Source organism: Dasypus novemcinctus (genome assembly GCF_030445035.2).
Source record: "Dasypus novemcinctus isolate mDasNov1 chromosome 12 unlocalized genomic scaffold, mDasNov1.1.hap2 SUPER_12_unloc_1, whole genome shotgun sequence".
Taxonomy (NCBI): domain Eukaryota; kingdom Metazoa; phylum Chordata; class Mammalia; order Cingulata; family Dasypodidae; genus Dasypus; species Dasypus novemcinctus.
In genome coordinates this window covers 787,367-801,600 of record NW_026688129.1, presented here as the reverse complement: position 1 = coordinate 801,600, position 14,234 = coordinate 787,367, and the positions used below count along the sequence as shown (strand labels likewise).

Here is a 14,234-nt window from a genome sequence, read left to right as displayed (position 1 = left end):
TAGCATATATAGATGCAAACCAAAGTTGCAGAATGCAGCAGAATATTTGATGAAAATTTGTAAAGACATGACATTTTTGAAAGCATCTTTGGGGTTGATTGAAGTCTAATGAGGATCCTGATGTTCCTAAAGAGCAGCCTCATTTTGAAGGAGGCATAGCTGTGTTTTGAGAGGCAATTTGGCTGTGAAATTCCTTCCTGAGAGCTCATACCATCAGGTTAATTTTGAAAAACCGGCAAAAAAAAAATTAATGAGGAAAAGTCCTTCATTTTACAGACAAAGAAAGGAAACATACACACGTGATCTGTTTTTATTAAGACACTGATTTTAATTTTGAAAATGGATAATGAAACAACCTTATGTGGGCTAATATGGAAAGAAAATTCTAACGTTTTCTGTGAACACTACCCTAGAGTCACAAGCTATTAACAATATGCTAAAGGTGAGAACCTGGTAAATGTAATGGTACTCTAAATTCTTGTTTGAACAAATTGAAAAGATGCATGTAAAAAAATGAAAATGAAGATAATGTCGAGTTTTATTGTAGTTGTTACCTTCGAAAAAAAGAGTTTAAATAAGGGGCCATAATCAGATGGAAAAACAAAATAGAGAATGGAGGTAAGGAGTGTGAAGATCCATACTTAAGAGTGTATGAAATTTGGAAGCAGGAAGTAGGGAAGCAAGCTCCTGTAGGTTTTAGCATCCAACTGCCTGATGGGACCTAAACCCCCACTGACTTAGAAACAGAGTGCGCACCAGCATCCCCAAATCTTCAGTATTGGGGATTGAAAAGTGGACTAAGATAGACTTACTGTTTTACTGGACTTATTATTATTCCACCAATGGAATTGCTTTTATCATTGGTATAAATGCCATGGCCACTGGGGGTTCTGCGTGTGGGGAGAGGTAAGAACAGGAGTAATATGGGTGCATTTTTGGGACACTGGAGTTGTCCTGCATGATACTGCAATGATAGATAAAGCCCATGATCTATTTTGTTGCAGCATATAAAAGTATGTGGGGTGTGGCTGCCGCTGCGGTACCGCGGGCAGGTCGCTGCCGGGAGTCGGGCTGAGCCCACGGCCGGACTGGGGCGACAGCGGGCAGCTCAAGGCTTGGTGGGGACGCGCGGTTCAATGGAAGATAAACCACGGAGACGAGGTCTATGCGCAGGTCTGATTTTATTAGGGAAGTACATGGGGTTTTATAGTCTCATGGAGGCGGGGAGGTTGTGGGAGGGGCATGTCCGCGGGGCAGCTGAGGATTGGCTGCAGAGGCAAGGGCGGACCTGCGGTTTAGGACGTAAGCCATTGATGGCAGAGGGGGTTGTGCCGGGGCGGATGCGGGATGAGGGCGGTTGGAATGAGGCGGGGAGAACAGCGATCGGCTGGGAGGGGGAAGATAACAGTGGCTGGGAGGAGAGGCGGAGGGAGGCAGCAGCTCCTGAGAAGGGCCATAATACAGAGAGGTTACGAAGAACAGGCGGGTAAAGTATAAGGAAGTGAAAAGCAGGGTGGGAACAGGGGACAATTGCTCCCTCTTTCGAAAATAACGCACAGGTTTTGTGGGATTGACATTTTTATGGGGAGGAAAGATGGGGGGGTGAGAGGAGGGGAAATAGGAGAGAAAGGAACGAGGAGGGGTTACCGGCAGGGGGCGTGGGGGCACGAGGGGGGCATGAGCAGAGGGGAGGGCGGCTGAAACGCCCGATTCCCCATGCGGAGGGCAGAGAACCCGTACCCGCAGCTCGAGGTGGCCACGATGGGCCCTATCGATGGCCGCCTCTTGCCACCTTCGTGAGCCACACCTGGGCATGCCGGGGTTCCTCGGGAAGGGGAGAACTTTGGGAGAGGACTAGGACAGCTGTGGCCAGGAGCCTTTGCCGCTCTCGGTGCTGGCGAATGGACTTGCGGATATAGCAGGCGAGGCCCAGGAGGAGGAGGAGAAGGAGGAAAAGGAAGGCGTAGAGGAGGAGGCTGGAGGGTTGGAAAAGGGAGAGGAATTTGTGGAGCACGTCTCTAAGGAGGGAAGCTGAGAGGGTTGGGGGCTTGACGGATTCGAGGGTGAGGATGTGTTGCTGGAGGGAGTGGGTGTAGTTGAGGAAGGAGGTGTTGTAAGAGGAAAACATCCACTGGCGTAGTGCAAGGTGGGCGGTCACCGACGAGTTGACAGGGTGGGGGGTTAAGCAGAAGCTAGAGAGGGGCCAACGGGCATCACAGGTGGTGGTGGCTATGTCGTAGAGGGCGGCAACGTCAGCGGCGAGCAGGTCTATTTGCTGCTGTAGTTTGAATAAGGCTTGGTGGTGAAGGTAGTTGATGTTGCTTTGGTCGCCGAGGGCAAGGGCTGCTGCTGTGGATGCGTTGATGACGGCAGAGGCAGTGCCAGAAGAGACGGCAAGGGCCGCCGCCGCGGTGGTGGCGGCTGCGAGGGATGCGAGGACGGCAGCAGTAATGGCGGCTGTGATGCCAAAATCTCGAGGGTGATGAGAAAGGGGGAGATCTATCAGCTGGGGGGCAACCCAGTCGGGGGAGTACATGGTGGGGAAGGTGGGGGAGTGAGGGGAGAGAAAGAGGAAACCAGGCGGTTGAAGAAGGGTGGCCCAAAGGGGCGTGGCCTGGGCTGAGGAGGCTAAGGAGAGCATAATGATGAGAAGGTGTAGGAGGGGGGGGTGGTAGGAGGGCGCGGGGCAGGGGAGGCGCGAGCACGATGGAGAAGCTGGAGAATTTGTTGCTCGATGGAGGCATCTTCGAGGGAGAGATGGCTCAAGCGGCGGACAAGAAGACGACGTCGACGTCGCTCGCGGCGGGAGAGAGCTGGCGTGGTCCCTGCAGGTGATGGCGCAGGAGGGGCAGACTCAGGCGGGCTCGACTGGGCAACTGGAGGTGTCATCTGCAACGACAAGAGGAGAAAGACCTCACGGGGGGGGTGAGATGCGGAGAAGGGCCGTCATTACGGCAGGGGGGAGTCATCAGGGGGAAGGGGGTCGGGAGGTGGAAGGTCGGCAGGGCCGTGCGGGGTGCCTTTCCCGCATCGCGGGCAAGGAGTGGAGGGCGCGCGGGGAGCGGGGGCTGCTGATGGCGGCTCCATGCCCCGAGGGGCCGGGCGCGGCGGTGCCGGGAGGTTAGGGCACTCCCGTGCGAAGTGGCCTAGCTCACCACAACGGAAACATGTATTGGTGGTTTGGACGGCGGCAACAAGGGCGGCAGCGAGGGCGGTGGTTTGGCCGGAGACTCCGGAGCAAGCAAGGACCCAGTCTTGGAGGGGCCTGTCATGAAGGGGACGGATAATGGCCTTGCAGGCTGGATTAGCTCCCTCTTGTAGGAGATCTTTGACGAAGGACTCCTTAGCAGCGGCGCCAGTGACGCGCCTTTCGGCTGCGCCTTGCACACGTGCGACAAACTCGTTGAAGGGCTCGTCAGGCTTTTGGAAGAGTTTGGCGAGGGGTTCAGGGGCGGCTGCGGCACAAGAGCGGAAGGCTTTGAAGACACAATCGCGAAGCTGGATGAAAAATCCGGGAGTAGCTGTGTAAGCGCTGGGGTCGCCGTAGGGGCCGAGGCCGAGGAAGGCGTTTGCAGGGTAGTGCACACCCTGACGAGCATTGTCAGCAATCTGATTGTCGATTAGGACACCGAGATGGGCTCGCCAGTCAATGAATTGCCTGGGGGAGAGAACCGCTCGGGCTAGGGAGATCCAATCGTAAGGGATGCAGCGAGGGATGGCCATACGCTCGAGAATGTCTTGGGCATGAGGGCTGGCAAGGCCATCCTCTTTGATCGCGTTGTGGAGCATTTGGATGTCTTTGGGGGAAAAGGGGATCCATGCTTGTGGGTTTTGCGGAGTGCGAGCAGGATTGAGGGGGAACATCTGAGCCAGAGGCAGAGTGGGAGGGGTGAGAAAGGCGGTGTCGTACGCTGGTGGAGGAGGATTCACGACGCTCCCGCTATTGCTGGGGCAGGCGGGAGGTGAAGCGGGCCATGGAGGTGAAGCATTGGCGGTGCCACCGGGCGCCGGCCAGGAGGGCGCGGCGGCAACGGTGTTTCTGATTGGCCAAGATGGCGGCACGGTGACGTCACGCCTGACATCACTTCTGGCCTCGGGCCAAGATGGTGGAGTGGCCACGTCACTACCGGGCACAGGCCAAGATGGCACCGGAGGCTCTGCCGGTTTAGCCGAAAATGGTGGCCGGCAGGCATCCGGGACGGGACCGGATGGCGACGAGACAGGAAGAGGTGGGTAAGGGCGGGAAGAGGGCGCCGAGGAAGAAGAAGGAGGAGGTGTGCCATGTTGGCATTGTTTGCAGGGCGTGGTGGGGGGGGAGAATGCGGAGGGTCGCCATGTCGGTTGGGGTCCGGATCGGAGGCTGTGGGGGGATCCAGTTCGAGCGCGGCCTCTAGCTGGGCGGACAGAGAACGAGTATCGTCGTCTCCATCAGGATCGCAGGTGAGAGGGTGGCTAGGCTCACAGGCGAGAGCGGAGGCAGGGGAGGGCACACCTTGGAGACAGGCGCGGATAGCGACGAGGGTCGGGATAAGGCTGGGGGGAAACTGCTTGCGATCGCGCTCCATAGCGGACGTCACCCGCTGAATTAAACGTTCATAGGTCTCTGGACTCCAGAGAGCACAGGTGACGAGCCAAGGGTTAAAGGGTAGGAGAAGGTCCCAATACCGCTGTAGCTGACGGAGAGAGACCTTGACGTGGTGAGTTTCTAAAAGGGCCGCGAGTAAACGTACTTGAGGGACTTGGCGGGACGAGAGAGAGGCTCCCATTGTGACGGAGGGTTCAGGAGGGGGGTAGACTCGCTGTTGCTGAGGGCCGGGTTAGGTTTACGGATGGGCTGGGATGGCAGAGAGGAAGGGAACAGCGCCGGAGAGTCCCTACCTTGAGCGGCGGCACGGGAGGACGGCGATGGGTCCCGTGCGGGAGATTGAGCGGCTGGCCAGCCAAACAGGAACGCGAAGATGTCGCTCCACCGCATACAGAAGGGAGCGGTGGTCCCTGTGCGGTGGTCCCTGTTCGGGCGCCACCTGTGGCCGCCGCTGCGGTACCGCGGGCGGGTCGCTGCCGGGAGTCGGGCCGAGCCCACGGCCGGACTGGGGCGACAGCGGGCGGCTCAAGGCTTGGTGGGGACGCGCGGTTCGATGGAAGAAAAACCACGGAGACGAGGTCTATGCGCAGGTCTGATTTTATTAGGGAAGTACATGGGGTTTTATAGTCTCATGGAGGCGGGGAGGTTGTGGGAGGGGCATGTCCGCGGGGCAGCTGAGGATTGGCTGCAGAGGCAAGGGCGGACCTGCGGTTTAGGACGTAAGCCATTGATGGCAGAGGGGGTTGTGCCGGGGCGGATGCGGGATGAGGGCGGTTGGAATGAGGCGGGAAGAACAGCGATCGGCTGGGAGGGGGAAGATAACAGTGGCTGGGAGGAGGGGCGGAGGGAGGCAGCAGCACAAGCTGCTGCTGAGAAGGGCCATAATACAGAGAGGTTACGAAGAACAGGCGGGTAAAGTATAAGGAAGTGAAAAGCAGGGTGGGAACAGGGGACAGTGGGGCAACCTGAAACTATAATGTAAACTATGGTCACAGTTAGTAGCAGTGCTTCAGTATGTGTTCATCAGGTGTAACAAATGTACCACACTAATGGAAGGTATTGTTCACATGGGAAAGTGTGTGAGGGGGTGGGGCATATGGGAATCTCCTCTATTTTTTATATAACATTTATGTAATCTAAAGCTTCTTGAAAAATTGAAAGATAGAAAGAATCAAGCTTCCATAGTTTTAGCATTGCAGAGAAATAACAGCGTGAGAGACAGGTTTGTGAGGTTGAGAAAGCTATCCTGAATCATACTAAGGTCCAGAATTTCAAGAAAAATTACATATATAATGACGATAATAATACATATTCAGGCCTATTCCTGTCGAAAAGTAATATAGGGGAAGAGGAATGAGTAATATCTCTGCAAATAAATGAAAGCCCTTGATCTTGATACATTTTGTAAACTGGAATATACTTTTTCAAAAGTAATGTAAATGAAAGTAGATATAAAAGGTTACAATAAATCAGATAAGAAACATTAAAATTCTGCATGATGTTGCAGTAATGGATTAAGGCCGTGTTAAATTTTATCACATTTTATAAAAATATATAGTCCAAATTGTAAACCATAAGGTGAATCATTGACAGTGGTTAGTTAACTATGTTTAGATATAAATTTGTGTATCAATTGTATGAAGTGTACTTTCCACACACAAAATCCTATCGTTGTGGGAAAGAGAAAAAGGGGAAGAACGTTGGTTATGTGGGAATCCCCTATATTCTGTATGTGACTCTACTATGTCCTAAAATTTCTTTGAAGAAAAAATGAAAGAAAATATAAGACACTGGGTGCATAAATTGAAGAAAATGTCACTGTACATACAGAATAACTGTCTTACCATGATGAAAGGCAAAATGCAAAAAAAGTTACTTTTTCTTCAAATATTTTTTCAGTATTTTTTAACATCCCAATTATTAAAAATATTTTTACTTTAAAATTTTTCTTTTATACTTATGTATAAAACTACTTCACTTTCTTAATGATTTTGTTGTAGGAATAATATAGGCCCTTTTTTTCTGAGTATCAGACTTCTTTCTAACAGCTAGAAACTAGAAACAGTCCTAATATATATCAGCAGGTGAGTAGATGAATGCACCGGGGTATATGCATTTATTGTAACACTAGAAATACTACTCAGCAGTAGAGTCATGAATGCTTGGGATTCACAATATGGATGGATTATCAAATTACAGCGAGTGAAGAAGGTGAAGAAATAAAGCACGTACATTATGATTCAATTTTTATAAATTCTGGAAGATGCATAGTAATATAGGGTAAAAAAGATTTGTCCTAGCTGGGGACGTTTTGGGAGGTTGGAAGAAGTATGATGGAGGAATTAGAAAAGGAGAAGAGAACAGTTGTAGGGTTGTTGGATTTGTACACTTTCTTGATTGTGGTGCTGGTTGCATGAGTGTATGCATATCAAAGTACATCAAGAATTTTATAATTTAAATCTATGTCATTTTTGAGATGTCAGTTGTCCCTCAAGAATCTGTTTTAAAAAGTAGATATATTGGTAATGAAGGTGATACGGAGACATAAATGAGGATCCATGATGTGACAGAGACTCCTGAAATACAATTCCTGAACGCTGGTCCTCTGCATGTTACTCAGGTAAACACTAGAAAGCATTCACAACACAATTGATTCCCACTACAGAAAGGCATCTGTCCAGGATGTAAACATCAGTAAGTTTGTCAAACTGCGTCTTGTTTACGTAGGAATTCCAGTCCAGTGTTGTAGATTTGGGGTCACATTTACCAAATATGTGTTCATAGGCATGTCACTTAATTGTCTTTTATTCTTTTTGTAGTTTTACATCTGTGAAGTGGAGGTATATTGATACTTACTTCCATATCTGATGTTCTTTTGTTAAAATGAAATGATTGGTATCAGTTTTAGCTTAGCACAATCATATAATATGAAATCCCATTTTCCTGAATGCTACCTCTACTAACGCCACCAGGACACTCATATCTGCTCTAGGCACTGTCCGGTATCCAACACTAGACCTTGCTTTATGGTGCGAGGAAATGACAACTGGGTCCCTAACCCAGCTGATTGAAACCAGCCCAGTCCTGAACCTACAACTCTGGGAGAGGAGAGCCCCAGCCCTGGGATTCTGAGGTCTTCACATTCATTGAGTAGAACTGAAAAGCAGCAATTTATCATGGGGTTTTAGCTTAGCTAGGTTCATAATATGGCAAGTTTAATAGAATTTTTTTTTGTAGAAAAATAAATATATTGGCTTTGTGAGTGAATGTGATTGAGAGGAAGATTGACATTGTGGGAGCATTTTCTCAAGGTGTTGAATGTTGGGTGCAGATGGTGGAGTCTGGGGGAGAGTTGGGTAATGAGTGGGGAGTCTCTGAGACTCTCCTGTATCCTTTGAGTTCACCCTCAGTAACTAGTAGATGGGCTGTTTCCAGCAGACCCCCTGCTGGGGTGTCTGCTGATTGATTGGGGTTCAGGATTGATGGAATGAAGAAGCACTACACAGACTATGAAGGGCAAGTCCATCATGTCCAAGAAAAATGCCTAGAACCTACCATGTCCTCCAGTGGATAGTCTGAAAGCCAAGAGTATGTCGGTGTATTACTGCATGAGATAAACTGAAGAGAGGTAGTGTGAGCCCAGATTCAACTCTCCCCTGCAGAGGGGCTTTCAGGGGTTGCTCATGGCCCCACAATGCCAGAGTTGTGCAAAGGCAGGAGAGGTTGATTTTGTCATCTGGAATATTCCCTAAGGGTCTGTGTTTCTCCTGTACCCTGGACAGCTCTTCTTTGAAGTAATGAGTAGCTCTGTGGACACCTGTAGGGTCCAGCAGCTGAGAGCAGAGTGTGTAGCTTTGCTGACCAAGGACTGCATTTTAACCAGAGGAGCCTGCCAGGGGCTGCAAAACTTGGCTAGCGATAGTAGCCATACTGACTCACAGCTATAGCTCAGCCATCCCAGTCCAAGATGCCTGCCAAGGACAGTTCTAGCTGTCACCTCCATCCTTCAGCCTGTATGCTCAAAACCAATGAAGATACGCTGTGTGGACACATATTAGAGAGAAGAATATAGGACATCAGACCTACAGCTGTACAGGAACAGCAGGACTGACTGTAAGGTTGTCTCAGTAACACCAAGCCCATAGTTCAAGGCCAGGGTTTGTGCTTGTGGAAGTCAAGAAGATGCACCTCAGGGATCATGTCAAAGAGAAGGTGAGGGGAAGGTCAAGATCACTGAATCAAAGTGCAGGTGCAGGGCAGGTGCAAGGGACCTCAAGATCTTCGAGTCCAGGAATGTGAACTATGGTGAGGTGGAGACCAAGGACCCAAGGATAAGTGCAGGGGACCTCAACATTACTGAGTGCCAGGGCAGGACCTGCTGCAGGTGGAGGGAGCATATGGAACCATGGAGTCCAGCTTCTCTAGTCAAGCAGGTGAAAGGGGGACCCAGCCACATGGATTCCAGGGGCCAGGATTTTATCAGTGCCAGGGGAGTTTAGGAAGACTGAGTCCAAGGCAAGATTCAGGAGAAACTGAGGTCCATGGAACCAAGGGCTCAGAAACAAAGTAGTCGGAAACCAGAAGCATTCATGCCAGGGATGAAATTTTGAAAATCCAGTCGGGAGATGTCATGAAATCACAACTTACAGATTTTTAGGCATACTTGTGCAGCATCTGAATTTTTCTGGAAATTTAGGAATTATCATGAGGAAATATATGGTCCTGTCCTTTAGTCAAATCATCCAATTAGAAATGGGATAAAAGACACAAAACCATAATCACACTTACACATGTACCAATGTACAGCCACATAAACACATAAGAATGTAGACATTAGGATCCATAAATGACATATGTTCATTGCCGTAAACCACTAATACAATCACACGCTAACCCACACTCAGACACCCAGTATAGAAGCACCCCAGCCTAACACGTATGGTAAGATTCATGTATACCACTACACCCAAGTTAATACACACTCTTTCCCACTTAGACACACACAGACACAAACACATCATTTCCCACACAGTATAACGTAGCTACCCACATGCTAATGCAAACACACGAACCCATGAAAATGTGCATAGAATAACCTGTGTTACGTACATATTGATGTAGACTATCAAACACATTATCATATATACTTAGGTTAGCACCTGCAAACATACCCGTACATTTTAGAAAGGTACACGCTATTGGTAAGATGTTTTCTCTCTAAGGAGAGGAAATAACCAGGCTAATTCAAGAAGGTCCTACTTAAGCTCTCTCTGCCCTGGTTCATCAGATGGGCTTTAGTGATTCATGGATCCTTCACTCCACCTAGTGGCCATCCCCATTGTGCCAGCTGTGGTGGGGGGGGCATTGGTGCCTTGATTCCCACTACATTTTTCTCACAGTGATTCTTTTTTTTTTTTTTTAAAGATTTATTTATTTATTTAACTCCCCCCCTCCCCTGGTTGTCTGTTCTTGGTGTCTATTTGCTGCGTCTTGTTTCTTTGTCCGCTTCTGTTGTCGTCAGCGGCACGGGAAGTGTGGGCGGCGCCATTCCTGGGCAGGCTGCTCTTTCTTTTCACGCTGGGCAGCTTTCCTCACGGGCGCACTCCTTGCGCGTGGGGGCCACGCGGGGGACACCCTTGCGTGGCACGGCATTCCTTGCGCGCATCAGCACTGCGCATGGCCAGCTCCACACGGGTCAAGGAGGCCCGGGGTTTGAACCGCGGACCTCCCATATGGTAGATGGACGCCCTAACCACTGGGCCAAAGTCCGTTTCCCTCACAGTGATTCTTAAACAGTGATACACTGCTCTTTCCAAGACAGTCCTGGAGCTCAGCTGAAACAGGAGCTGGTTCTTCGGCGTATCTCTGGCATTGATATTCTGCTCTGGTAGAAAGGTTTGGAGTAGGCAGTAGAAGTGAATGCAGTGCCACTCTTCCACCGTGATGGTATTCTCAGGACTGAAGGATCCAGACTTAGCTGGAACACTGGGCTGTGATGAAGAACCTACCAAAATATGAGGTGACAAAAGGGTCTTTGAGCGTTTCACCTGATGTGGGCCTGACACCCCCTGCTGTACCTGACATAGGACACATGAGGACACGGTTAACCACAGTAAGTGAGATGAAACCTCACCATTCATCCATCCCCACCAATCCCTAAGACACTTGTGAACTCCAAGATTTCCAAGTCCATGAGGTGATCTCCCTGAGGACACACCCAGTTCACAGAGAAGAGAGTCATAAACTTTCCCATTCTGAATCTGTCCTTACCCTGGAAGCAGGGGTCCTCGTGTGCATGTGGGAGAGCCCTTCTTCTAAGCTATGGGGAAGCTCAGTAGGGACATTGTTCCCCATGGGCTGACAGGATATCTACCCACAGTGGGCATACACCAGACTAACAGAGGCCTTCTGCTTCAGAAGGTGCCCTTCCTGTAAGTTCTTAATTATATACTTCCAGATTACAAACATAAAGAACAGCAGTACACTCATTTTGAGAGGCCCAGATGGATCACATGTGTGCCTATGAAAAATGATTTAAACATCAAAGACAAACACACACACACAATAACACACATATTTACTGTCCACTAGAAAATAAGATGACCACTGAGAAGGTAACACCTGAGGATTGGTCCACCAAGGCAATGTATTAGGCTGAATATGTAGCCCCAAATATATCTAGGTCCTTCAACAAGACACTTGCGAATGATGGCTGATATGCATGAGGGTCATTGCAGGTATGATTCAAGATTTTGAGATGAGAATTCCTGGAGTTTTCAGTGGGCCCTATACATATTGACAAGTGTCCTTATTTGAAGATGAGAGGGATATTATGTTGCAGGACAATGAGAAAACAATATAACTACTGAAGTAGACTGATTACATCAGTTTTCAACATGGCCTAAGAGGCGATGAGTGAGAGAATTCAAGAAACCCTACTCTAGAATCTGAAACTAGATTCTCTCCTAGAGTCTGTAGAGGAGATGCATTCCTATAAATACCATGATTTGGCGCAGTGAATCCTATTTCAGACTTAAATACCAGAGTTCTAAGGATGGCAATACGTGTTGCTTTTGTTGTAGAATTAGAGAGAGGTTTAATAATTTGCGTATAGAGAGGCCAGGACTCAGGAATGATTTTGAGAAGGAAAAATTGTTTATTGTTGGCTGGCTGGAGGAACTTTGTGTTTCAATCCCAAGCCCTGAAGAAGATTTTTGAATCCCTTTTATACAGAGAGGAAAGGCTTCAATTAGCATATGTATCTTTCACATCTTAGGTGAGCTTTTAGCATGGGCTTCATACATTCTAGATAAGCTTTTAGCATATTTGGTTTGCATTTACCCTAAATACTTAAAGTTTATAGACCTTGCATTGTTAAACTGTTTCCTGGGACTGGAGTCCTTGCCATTGTTACCAAGGGCAGGACTGCAGCCTCTTACCTTTCCACACCCACAAGTCAAACAGCTTAGGTTATCTCTGAAGAGACAAAGAGCCTCCCACCCATAGCCAACATCATTTCCTCCTTTTGCTAAAGTTTAACTTGCTAAGCTTTGGCATAATTATTGTTGGAGCTATGAGGTGGATGGCTGTTTGTTCTTTTGATTGATTATCAGTTTTTAGTGCAGCATTCAGGACTTTTTAGAAGTTTAGAACTTTTTATTCTGGACAGCAGAATCTTGGTTCAAGGGCTTTCTGGAGTTATTCTGCTGCCACCGGCACTCACGTGGATTTTTAGTCAGGTTCTAAATTTATTTATTATTTTTATTTTATTCTTAAGGAGTTTTTACACCTTTGGGAAACGGACTTGGCCCAGTGGTTAGGGCGTTTGCCTACCACATGGGAGGTCTGCGGTTCAAACCCCGGGCCTCCTTGACCTGTGTGGAGCTGGCCCATGCTCAGTGCTCATGCGCGCAAGGAGTGCCTGCCACGCAGGGGTGTCCCCTGTGTAGGGGAGCCCCACGCACAAGGAGTGCGCCCTGTAAGGAGAGCCGCGGAGGGAAAAAAAGTGCAGCCTGCCCAGGAATGGCGCCGCCCACACTTCTCCTGCCGCTGAGGACAACAGAAGCAGACAAAGAACAAGATGCAGCAAAACAGACACAGAGAACAGACGACCGGGGGAGGGGCGGTAATTAAATAAATAAATCTTTAAAAAATAAAAAAGTTTACACGTTTAATTTAAAAGGGGTGCTGAAGGGAGATGGTTTCTTTTCTGTAACTGTTTCTTGCTGGCCATGGGCTGTAGTCATTGCCTAAAAAGGTGTAAACTTTTTATTTTAACTGGAGGAAGATGGATTCAGCATTCTGTACGAAGTTTGGTGAAGTTTTTATATGGTTAATAAGATGTTCACTCTGAAAGGAACAAACTTAAAAATTTGGAATACCTGTTTCTAAAAGAGGACATTGGATTACAGAGGTAGACAAGGTTAGGTGCCTATAAAGATGGCATTCCTTCTTAAAAGCTGGTGGGAACAGCATATTTATTCTTTTTTAAGTTATTTATCTTTAGAGAGAAATTGCAACAGCACTTAGCTTTGTCTGAAGACACATTCTAAGCTGTTTAATGATTGGCACTCATTCGCTCCGTTAGATGCTTCTGGGGAACTGGCACTCCTTGGGCAACTGGCTTTATTCAGGATTAGAACACTAAGTTAGAAATTTTCTTGGTTTTTAGCTTTGCTACACAGTAGAGTATAGCAGAATATAGTTAAGTTGACTGTGCCTGGCTGAGACTGCCACTTTATTTTATAGACATGTTTATTAACTGTTTAGAAAATGAATTTACTAGGAATTTAACATGTTTAATATACTTCTGCACTTGATAGTATTCTGGTATCATGGCTCCACTTGGCATGTTTTTTAATGCAGTAAGCAAGTTGTAGCATCCTTGATCTTAGAGAGATTTTTTAGTATTTTGCTAGCCTGGTGCATAGTGCTCTCTGGCACTATGAAACAGTGCCAGTTTGGAGGCGATATCCATTGTACACTTGGCTGTACCGAGTTATTATTGGCTGCTGCAGGAGCTTGAAACTGCAACGTAGTTTCCGTCGACTTCAGGAGCAGAACCAGAGGCTGACATAGCAAATATTTTTGAGGGGTTAGTGACTAGCTTAGCCAGTAACTCACATGGAGAAGTCATCTGTAATGTATTCAAGGCTTGGTTTGAAGGCACAAGAGTTTGACAATGTTAAAGTTTATTCCTTGTTTTTATATATATTTTAAACAATTTAATGCAACACATATATTAAATGACTGTTTATTTACACAATTTTACTATGACGATAACAGTAGGTACTTTAGTAATAGAGGAAAAAATGTTATTTTTCTTTGTTAAAATGAAAACAGAATATTTCCAGTAGAATCAAGGTAACTTTTTATTACTGTTTACTTAAATATGTGCCTTGCGGTACCTTTCAGAGAGGTTTTATTATTACGAAGTTATTTTTTTGCAACCAATACCAATCTAAGTTTTAGTTAACAATGACTTTTAGAACTAGAATTATTTAAACGTTTTTAGTTTGGAAGATGTTTTACAAACTCTTTATAATTGACTACAACTACATTGACTAGCTACCTTATGTTTAAATAAACTTATTAAATTACAATTACCAACCAAAGAAATTTACTCTATTTATTTGAGAGAGCATATCTA

The 14,234-nt window shown here is 47.3% G+C and overlaps 1 protein-coding gene across 1 annotated transcript; it reads right to left on the bottom strand.

Annotated features, from left to right (window-relative positions):
* Positions 1–2,529: 2,529 nt before the first annotated feature.
* Positions 2,530–3,765, bottom strand: LOC131277395 (endogenous retrovirus group K member 5 Gag polyprotein-like). Its single transcript, XM_058292427.1, has 2 exons — positions 3,156–3,765; positions 2,530–2,889 (listed from the first exon to the last, which is right to left on the bottom strand). The coding sequence occupies exons 1-2, from the start codon at positions 3,721–3,723 to the stop codon at positions 2,855–2,857; spliced, it is 603 nt and encodes a 200-aa protein (XP_058148410.1). The 5' UTR covers positions 3,724–3,765; the 3' UTR covers positions 2,530–2,854.
* Between the last annotated feature and the right edge of the window lie 10,469 nt (positions 3,766–14,234).

Coding starts and splice junctions, on each gene's coding strand:
- LOC131277395 (XM_058292427.1), bottom strand. CDS start 3,723: ATGGCCATCCCTCGCTGCATCCCTTACGATTGGATCTCCCTAGCCCGA. Junction 2,890..3,155: donor CAATACATGTTTCCGTTGTG/GTGAGCTAGGCC, acceptor TTGTCGTTGCAG/ATGACACCTCCAGTTGCCCA.